General features: G+C 36.4%; 2 protein-coding genes across 3 annotated transcripts; one reads left to right on the forward strand and one right to left on the reverse strand.

Moving 5' to 3' along the window:
• The first annotated feature begins 3294 nt into the window (after positions 1–3294).
• On the forward strand, positions 3295–6393 carry LOC110690471 (protein NEOXANTHIN-DEFICIENT 1-like). 2 transcript variants are annotated; one of them, XM_021867313.1, is made up of 11 exons: positions 3295–3533; positions 3621–3707; positions 3814–3897; positions 3996–4059; positions 4254–4300; positions 4593–4647; positions 4783–4821; positions 5084–5255; positions 5746–5809; positions 5888–5944; positions 6141–6393. In XM_021867313.1, the coding sequence occupies exons 2-11, from the start codon at positions 3640–3642 to the stop codon at positions 6373–6375; spliced, it is 885 nt and encodes a 294-aa protein (XP_021723005.1). In that variant the 5' UTR covers positions 3295–3533; positions 3621–3639; the 3' UTR covers positions 6376–6393. The 2 variants fall into 2 exon arrangements, with proteins under 2 accessions (XP_021723005.1, XP_021723004.1); XM_021867312.1 differs by having other exon boundaries at positions 3296–3533; positions 3624–3707.
• A 74-nt stretch (positions 6394–6467) lies between these two features.
• On the reverse strand, positions 6468–9452 carry LOC110690470 (serine carboxypeptidase-like 45). The gene is made up of 9 exons (XM_021867310.1): positions 8976–9452; positions 8689–8784; positions 8207–8299; positions 7962–8041; positions 7550–7831; positions 7350–7474; positions 7055–7147; positions 6840–6957; positions 6468–6738 (listed from the first exon to the last, which is right to left on the reverse strand). The coding sequence occupies exons 1-9, from the start codon at positions 9349–9351 to the stop codon at positions 6589–6591; spliced, it is 1413 nt and encodes a 470-aa protein (XP_021723002.1). The 5' UTR covers positions 9352–9452; the 3' UTR covers positions 6468–6588.
• Positions 9453–9596: the final 144 nt, after the last annotated feature.

The raw sequence follows: 9596 nt of genomic DNA on the forward strand, positions 1-9596 counted from the left end.
CACTACTCAAACTCTTACTAAACGCTGCACAAAACACCAGCTTTTAGCATTGCCTCAAGCACTTAAACACACGCAGCAGTCCATTAACAATAATAGTCGCAAATAGCAGTTGCAAGAGTCAATTTCAGCCCTAATTCATAATGAACGCTACATAAAACGGTTTCAGGGAGGGAAGGAAAGGATGGTTAAGGGTTTCGGGGTGGAGGGGAGATTTGGCTGGGTTGTTCGGTAGGAAAGAGAATGGCGGCAAGCTGTTTCAGCGGTGGGGATTGGAGGAGGTGGCTTGTTGGTTTAGTAACTTACACATGATTATTTAACCCTGGTTAGTGATTTTAGGTTATAGAGGTCAGAATTAGTAAAATAATACTATGTTAGAGACTATTTAGATTACTAATGCTATTTAAGAGAATTTGTAAAAAAAAATTGTTACTATTGAGAATGTGCAATTTTATATGGCTACCAATGATAATTTCCCAAAAAAAAAAAAATACTTGTGTATTGCGCCTCACCATTGTTTTTTGGGAAATTTTCTTTGGTAAACCTCTAATTTTTACTTTTCTCAGTGGTAAATTGGAAAAATTCTTATTATCTTTGGTAAACCTAAATTATTGGTTACCATTGATAAGTGTTATTTTAATAAAAAAATTTAACTATAGTTAGTTTTTATTTTTTTAATAATTAAATTATTATAAAATATTTTATTTTAAAATAATAAAATCAAACCGGCCCTTCCCCCACCCAACCTAGCCACCGGCCAAAGTCGCCCGACCTCCCCCACAATCGGCCGGCGACGCCCGACCTCCCCCACCCTCATTCGGCGATGCCCAACATCCTCCGCCCCACCTTATCTCTTTCCCCGTATCTTGAAACGTCCTATTTCACCACCTAACGGCCACCGCCGACCGCAACACTAACCAACCCGAAATCTAACCTCCTTCTCCGACGACTCCCCTCCCCTTTTCGCGCGACCCAGGAACCTTTAACCCCACCCAAACCACCCGAAAACCTAACCCATTTTCTAGGTTTAATTTGGATTCAATACCCTAAATGGGTTTGGGCTTTTTGTGTTTTTGGGTGGGATTTAGGATTTCTGGGCCGGCGAACAAGGGAGAGGGGTCGTCGGGGAAGAGGGATGATTTTCTGGGTGGGGGGAAATGGTACATTTTGAGATGCGGGGAAAGAGAGAAGGTGGAACGGGGGAGGCTATCGCCGGTTGGGGTTGGGGAAGGTTGGGCGTCGCCAGGTGGGTGGGGGAGGACGACGCACCGGCGATGGTGGGTTGGGTGCCGGCCGTGGGTAGGGGTGGCGGAGAGTTGGAGGAATTGATGATCTTGATGATGATGATGAGTTAAGTGAGGGTATTTTAGGAATTTTTTTTATTTTAAAAAAATGTTAACCATGGTCAAATATTAACTAAATTGCTTCATTAAGTTCACCATTGAAAAAATATAACAAATTAAAGTTTACCAAGGATAATAAGAATTTTTGCAATTTACCACTGAGAAAAGTAAAAATTAGAGGTTTACCAAAGAGAATTTCCCTTGTTTTTTTAAGTAAGAAAACCGTATAACATACCTTTAATCGACCGAATAACTCCGGACTAAAAAAACTTTTGATCGAGTAATCTCTAATTGACAAAGTAAATTCTTATTGATTGACCCATAACCGAATAAGGTCCTGTTTGGTAATTAGCTTTTAGCTGATTGGTATAGTTGATTATATTAACTGGTTTGACTAGCTGGTTATATTAGCTTATTTGACTAGCTAGTTGTAAATAGCTGATTGTGTAAAAGTGTTTGGTAAATAGCTGTTTCAATGTATTTAATACCCAAAAAGCTAATTTTTCAATAAGCTAATTGTAAAAATCTCTTTAAATGAGCTTTTTCAAAAAGAGCTTTTTGGAACCAAAAAGCTTTTTTAATAAGTTATTTACCAAACACCCAAATTAGCTTTTTAAATTGGTCAAACCTCTAATAATACTCAATAAGCTAAAAGCTTTTTAAAAAGCTCTTTACCAAACAAGGCCTAAGTAACCTCTGATCGACCGAGTAACTTTTAACCTAGTAACCTTTGACTGAGTAATCCCTGATCGAGTGAGTAACCTTTAACTGACAAGGTAATTTCGACCATTTTTTCAAAATAAAAATACATGGCTGGTGAGCCACATATGAAAGTTTGTGAAACAACATTAAAAAGTCCTTCTTACAAGGGGAATTCTTATCGTATTAGAAAAAAGAATATGATATAGGCTAGAGCTATTATAAACATCAATAACCATATTATCATATACTAAGGGCTCGATCTCATTTAATGAGCTGAAATGAATTGAACTGATTGGAGCTGAATTGAATTGAATTGATTGGAGTTGAATTAAACTGAACTGAACTTAATTGAACTGAATAGAGTTGAAATGAATATTTTATAAAAGAAGGAAATTAAGAGCTAAACTGAACTGATTGGAGCTAAACTGAACTGAAATTAAGCTAAAGTGAATAGGCCCTAAATGACCTACGTTAGTGATTCAATCTGCTGCACGATTCGTCTCTAGGTATAGGTGTTGAATACTCTAATTATGAAAATGAGTGAGGAGAGATCGAATGTATTTGATAATATGCTCGATTTGCCAAGGGGTTGCCCAAACGCCTTGATGACTAATGGATTATCCCCTTCAATCTGAATGCCACATTGAAGAGCTAGTTGGACTCCTTTATAAAAAGTTAGAGCTTCTACTGTAAATATTTTGTTGTTGCAGAGGTCGAAAGTAAATGTCTTGATGAGGGCATCGCTGCTATCTCTAATGATGATTCCTGCCACTAGCTTCAGCTGTAAATAATTTGTTGTGTGTCGAGGTTGAAAGTAGATGCCTTGATAAGGGTACTGTTGCTATCTCTTATGATGATTCCTGCTACTATTAAGTTGTTGCAAACCAAACCGTCGAAGTTAATTTTGGTATGTACATACTCGTTCAGTACGTATCACAACTACATTCACACCTATAAGACAGAATCCGTAAACTCTAAGCACCTTGAAATTTGATAACAACCCCTATATAAATCAAGATTAGCTTTCTTTCCAAATGATCCATCTTGTGTCTAAGCATGAGTATATGAAGAATTATAAGAAATTAATTAGTAAAAAAAATAGAAGTGGGGAAGGCAGTTGGCGCCAAATTAGAATAAAAAAGTAGTTGGATCTGGGTGTTTATGTTTGTATGGTTAAATGGGTTTGGAACTATAGTTTATTCTTTAATCTCTACTATTAGTGTCACTCTTATCAGCTTCATACTGAGGATAAAGACATAGTAAAGGGGAAGTCTATCCACATTAAAATAAACCAACCAATGAATTTCAGCAGAGTACTCCCCTTCCTTTTTATATATTAAATTAAATAAAAATTAGATAAACTCCGATCTCCATCATACTGCTGACGTCACTCCTTGTCATCTTCATCTTCTTCAACACTCTCTCTTCTTTCAACTCCATCATTTCATTCATTGAAGTTGTTCATCAATTAATTGGACCCTCCAATCAAATGTATGTCAAATTTTTCAATTGTACAATATTTACTGAAAAAGGCAAATTTACAGAAAACTAATAAATTGAGTTGAATTTCAAAAAAAGCAGAAACTTTTTATAAAAAATGGAAGCTGCTGTTGAAGCTAAATCTTGTACTTCTTATGGCAAACCCCCTTGGAGATTCACAGGCAGGCCAGTTTCCCAATTCTTTATCTTTCTTTTTTTTTTTTTTTTTTTTTTTGGAGGTTTAGAACTAAAAGATTGAATGGTTTTTATGGGTTTCTGTTTTAATATGCAGGGCTCTGTATCAATTCCATTTAGTGAAGGCGGATGTCGCCCGAGCTCTGATTCCCAAAGAGTTCAGATTAGTTGAAGCTTTTGGGTATTATTCATTCCTTTTGGTTTTTGGAGTGGAAATTTGTTATTGCTAATCATTTGGGTATTATAAATTCATAACAAACTTTGCTTTAAACTGTACAGATATACACTTGGTGGATTCTTTCTTGCTAACTATGATCATAGTCCTGCTGGAGTCTTTGATGAGGTGCCTACATTTCCACTCAAAACATAAAAGCTTAGATTATTGTAAAATTCATTCATTGTTCTAATAACATAACAATTATTGCATTTTGAACTCTTTTTAGTTTTTATATCTGGAAAGTGCACTCTTTTGGATGAATAGTGTTACTGTTTTCTTATTCTTTTGCTCTTTTTTGGGTACTTTGTGGTCTGTTACAGTTAGTGGTGATTGCGGGGATTGTTTGGAACCCACCGACATCTTGCGCGTATGTTACTCTCTAATTCTACCTTTTCTTGCTTAATTATTGTTTAATTAGTCTACACAGTATGCTGTGCTAACTGTTGCAAATCAAAACAACAGTTATTTATGAAAACTATGTAATAAGGAGTAATAATATTTGGGAGTTAGAAAAGATTGAGGCCTTATTCATTTACAGTATTTGGGACTTTCAGAATTAACAATTTAGATCGAGTCAAAATAGTTGGTAGTCATCAGTATTTCAATGCAACATGATATATACTGCGAGACTAATTCTTTTTTGGATATTGATTAAACAGATGGGCATCCAAGGTTCTTGTTAACAGCAACGAGGCATGCCTTCATGGAAGAAAGGTAGGGGTTCGCCATCTTGATTATTCCAGGACATGGGGAGCCTATTTTTATCATCAGTTTCTCGGCTTTTGATTGCATATATTCAAGTTTGTTTCTGTTTGGTGACTAATTTACTTACGATGTTCAACCTTGTAGGAAGTGGGACTTCCAAGCCATGTTGCTAGGTTTACAAAGGTGGGTTCACTATAAAATTTTGTTAATTGTCGAATATTGCATAGTCTCTCTGGAATGTCTTTATAAGCTTCTAGCTTATGCTATGAATCAGTCCATAGAGCCATCAGTAGTTGTGGATTCAGTATATTTACCGATGTTGAGAAGACTAGAAATCAAGACACCAATGTTATAAATATGCAGAATTTAAATATGGTTTCTGGTTTTAGATACTGTACTGTAAAATAGATTCCATCTTACCTAGCTTCCTTGCTGTCCAGAGCAGAGATTCGCAGCAGATGCAAGGGCAGAGGAAAGCAGAGGCAATCGCTTCCTAAACATGATTGGTTTAGGTCATACCAAACCTAGTTCAAGGTTTCATTTGGATACTGAAGTAACTGAAATAAGTGGCTCGTCAGCTACAGCTGAGAAGTTCAGTATCAACCTCCTAAGTTCTGGTGAGTAGAAAATGATGCTAATGAATCAATGTTCCTGATGCTTTACCTTGCACCAACTTCACTAATTTTAGATCCTAGAGCTGTCTGGAGTTAACTAGGCTATATGGTCATACTTTACCTGGATTTTCAGCTAACGTAGTTATGAACCTAGCAATGTCCATGTATGCTACTATGTTATGGTTATTATGTGAATGATATGCCTTTTCTTCTAAGGTATCTCTGAGTTCGGGGTGGCTAGTCTTGGGTATATGACGTTTCAAAGGCTTTAAGACCCTGAATAACAATCTCTGGGAGATAGTTTACGGGATTGTTAGTCTTGTGAAGTATTCAGTTCGGACTTTTTTTGATAAATTCTAAGAAATCAAGTTTAAGAAAGTTTTTACTTTTTCTAATTTCCTTCTATCCCTGGTAGAACTGGTTTTTAATTTGACTGTGGTGTGATAATTGTTTTGATTGTTCACCTTTTGTTTGTGTTTTTTGGTCTGTTTAGTGCCTGAGGAGAATTCCAAAGCATGGTTGGGTCCGTTCATCAACTTGTCACTTCCAAGCTTTAGGTAAATCATCCAGAATATCAGCTTCACCTTTATACGTCGAAGTTTTATGTCTAAAGGTTTCTTCTGCTGATTTTGTAGTGGACGTACAGAACATAATCCCAACCTTATCAAGTATTCTTGCCAAATGGATTGCAGGTTTGCATCTTCCTACAATGCCTGTCTTTCATATTAATTTTCATACATAATGAAAACTGTTAGTATCTAAGGAAGTACTAATGAATGATTGACCTACACAAAAAATTATTTCAAAGACTTCCCTTCAACTTGGATGGATAGTCTTTTATTTGTTTGTGTTTTCTGATTTTCTGAGAAAAAATCTTTGTAAGTACAGGGTGCGTGTAGTACAGCCACTTCAAATATCCAGGCCATCTCCTATTACTGATCACAGGACTGGACATCAGGCTGCTGTAGACCAGAATTCAGATTCTGCACTTCAAGCTGTGGAAGTTACCTCAGAATTAAGAAGACGTTTAAGTCTTTCAGTGATGTTATCAAAACCGATACTGGCTTTGGAATTTAACTGTTTGAATATGAATGTTGAAGATCCTCTAGTCATTTCTCATTGAAATGCACCTTGTCTGTAAGAATTATCTTGGTTGCAGATCTATTGTGCATCTTATCTTAATAAAAAGCTGACTCACACGAAATTCATTCGACATTATGCAGAAAAGAAAAAGTGGCCTTTCTTACTGAATACAGAATTCACAAAAAGCTTATACTTAAAATTTCCCTAGTTACACTTATGTTTGCTGTTTCCTGTGGTTACTCATTCAAGTAGATCAGAATACTTCAGGAAGAGGCTTACCCTCCAGAAAAGATTTAAACAGCACAAGGGACCTCTCTGGCTGAGAAAATGGAGCTTCATGAGATGCTCCTCGTATTGTGGCAAAAGATAGGACATCTCCATGCACTTCTGTCCAACCACCAACCTAAAAAATGAAGACAGTTTTTTTTAAGAGTATCAAAAATTTAGTTCATCAGTTGTTAGCCTCTTGTAGAGTTAAAAAAATTCTTCAGTCTGAAAGCTGACCTGCATCCCCACAAACCAGACTCTGTATGGTACAGTTGTGTTCAGTTTTAGCTCATCAGCTAGCCGTTTAACTAGTGTTCTACTTCCAGTCAGAGGAATTACCGAATCTTGATCTCCACTATGACCGCAAAGGTTAAAGGAAAGATGTCGTCATGGAAAAATTAAAACTCAAATTACAAGACATTATCACTGACATAAACAGAAAATTAGTATACCTGTAAATCAGTGCAGGAATTCCAGCCTTGATGAGATCGCCTAGAATATGTATTGTTGGTTGCTCCAGGTCAAGTAGCTCATAATCCAGGATTCTGATCATTAAGAATGGCAGCAAGCATGCATATCAAAATCAATAATCATATATTAAGAGTTCAAGATACATAAATTAACATCAGTAAAGTGCTAAAGCTAAATACAGATATTCTACCCCTCAACAAGAAATTAGTCTTTGGTGTTTCCAATCCAATTTGTAAATTCAAACTAAATTTAGGATAAGTGATGCGAAAGTATTACTTGCTACATACAGTCCATGAATTGACTCCTACAAGACGAGCATGCATGGCCTTTTGCACATCCTGCTGATTTAAGTATTTCAGCGTTTCATCCTCCACACAAACGTCTATTGTCTCACCATCTTGCTGCAGTATGCATGAAAAGATTGAGACAAAACTTTCAGCTGAAAAAAAAAGGTAACTAATGATATTCAGACTCACATGGGGAGTAAGGAATTTGGATTGGGAGAATATAGATGGCAAGCAAACATCGAGGGTAACATCATATTTATCAACAAATCTGCTTGTTTCTCGGCTCACCAAGTTCATCACCTTAGAACACATTGGTGACACAAATCCTCGGTAGTATTCCCCCACATAACGTGAATAGTTGCAAGCCGAAGTAAATACATTGTAGGTGGAATCAGATATCAATCCATGAGACCAGAAAAACTCTGCTCGTGAATTGAAATCAGTAATGAACTCTAGAACTGGATTACCCAACTGCAGTTGAGAATAAAGATATGAAAATAATGCTAAGATGTTTTCATCAATAGGGCAACAATGTCAGCAGAAAAACTACTACAAAAACCAAACAAAATTTAAAAAGAAATATGTGAGGTGTTTTACTCACTGCAATTCCTTTCAAGTTAAACAGTCTTTCCTTCTTGTTGTACTGAAGCATAAGTTCGGCTAGTTGAGGAACATAATGACCTGTTTATGTAGTGTGCATCAGGAGTTCAGTTCGACTTGTGTTATCGACTCATTAAAATTTCAATTTGCAGCATCATCCGGAAGTTCTTGTCACAATGTAACAACTAATTTCGGATAAAGTGAGTACGAATTAAGATCAGTTCTGCTAAAGGGAAAGAGAGTTACCGGCATAGCTTTCCCCGGTAACGTACAAGCTTCTGTTCTGATATTGAGGGAACTTGAGAAACCATTTTTGCAGAAACACGAGATTGTCCCTGGCTTTATTTTTTTGAGTAAAAGAAACCGAAAAAGCAAAAGAAGCAGTGATGGAAAATGTGTCAATCATGAAGTCTTTTCTTTTTCCAAATGGAAAAATACACAAAGAAAAAGTAAAAGGAAAACGCAGAAAAGGTAAAGAAGAAGAAAACGAAGCCATAAAGTATTGAAGTGGACAAAGCTTGAAAAAGGCAAAAATTAACAAAGGGTGTTGCAGATAAGATTCCTCATTCACCAAATCACCACAGTACCACTGTGGCCTGTGGGTGGGGCGGGAGTAAGACCCGGCGAAGAATCCGATATAGATACTTGAATATTCATTCGTCATAAATTTTAATGCAACTATTTTAACTTAGATGAAGCAAAATGTCATAAAAATGGAAGATAAAAACCTGTAATATGATCATTTGCAGTTTGATAAAAGGAAAGATTAGTTGAATATGAGAAACCAACTCCTGCAGGAGTTTCTAAATACAGCATATTTGCTTCTGCAAGAATATCAGCATGTTAGTTAAACTGTCAACAAATAATGCAGGAGATCCAGAACATAAACAACGCAGGAGTTTCTAAATACAGTACATCATATTTGCTTCTCCAAAAATATCAGCAAGTTAAACTGTCAAAAAATAATGCAGGAAATCCAGGACATAAATTTGACAGGTATGAAAAGAAAAGGAACCTTTGTTCCAGCTATACTGATTAGTAACGAGGCGATTTCCTGCAGGCCGAAAAGGTCCATTTTCAGAGAAAGCACCAACACCAAGTGAAGAACAACCAGGTCCTCCATTAAGCCAAAGAACAAGAGGCTTAGTAAGAGGGTTGATTTCAGCCTCAACAAAGTAGTAAAACAGAGCTTTTTGGTTGGTTTTGTGTTGATCATCAGTAAGTGTTACATAACCTGAGTAATGCTGGAATTCTACTGAAGGTTGTCCTGGTAATCTTGTTATTCTGTCAGTCGACTCGATCACGATCACACCATTCCCAATTCCTAAAATTAGTAACTGTAAAACTAGGAGCATTCTCATCACCATTGCTTTTTTTGGTAGGCAAATCATGCAAATTAGTCAAAGTGGAAGAGAAAGAGAGACGTTGGGTTGAATAGGATGAGGGTAGGCTGGTAGCAGGTAGAAATGCTGTTCTACTGTGGTGCACTTCCTCAGACCCACTAATTTATAGTGTGTCCAAATGATAAAGACTTTTCACTTTCAATTTCAAAACAATAAAACTATTCTACTACGGAGTATTATACGTTTATATTACACATTTATACGGTAAAAGAACATTGGTTGTGAAATTATCT

This window comes from Chenopodium quinoa, unplaced genomic scaffold (genome assembly GCF_001683475.1).
Source record: "Chenopodium quinoa cultivar QQ74 unplaced genomic scaffold, ASM168347v1, whole genome shotgun sequence".
Lineage (NCBI taxonomy): Eukaryota > Viridiplantae > Streptophyta > Magnoliopsida > Caryophyllales > Amaranthaceae > Chenopodium > Chenopodium quinoa.

Coding starts and splice junctions, on each gene's coding strand:
- LOC110690471 (XM_021867313.1), top strand. CDS start 3,640: ATGGAAGCTGCTGTTGAAGCTAAATCTTGTACTTCTTATGGCAAACCC. Junction 4,648..4,782: donor CATGCCTTCATGGAAGAAAG/GTAGGGGTTCGC, acceptor TCAACCTTGTAG/GAAGTGGGACTTCCAAGCCA. Junction 4,822..5,083: donor ATGTTGCTAGGTTTACAAAG/GTGGGTTCACTA, acceptor TGTCCAGAGCAG/AGATTCGCAGCAGATGCAAG.
- LOC110690470 (XM_021867310.1), bottom strand. CDS start 9,351: ATGATTTGCCTACCAAAAAAAGCAATGGTGATGAGAATGCTCCTAGTT. Junction 7,832..7,961: donor TTAACTTGAAAGGAATTGCA/GTGAGTAAAACA, acceptor TCTCAACTGCAG/TTGGGTAATCCAGTTCTAGA. Junction 6,958..7,054: donor ATTCCTGCACTGATTTACAG/GTATACTAATTT, acceptor TTGCGGTCATAG/TGGAGATCAAGATTCGGTAA.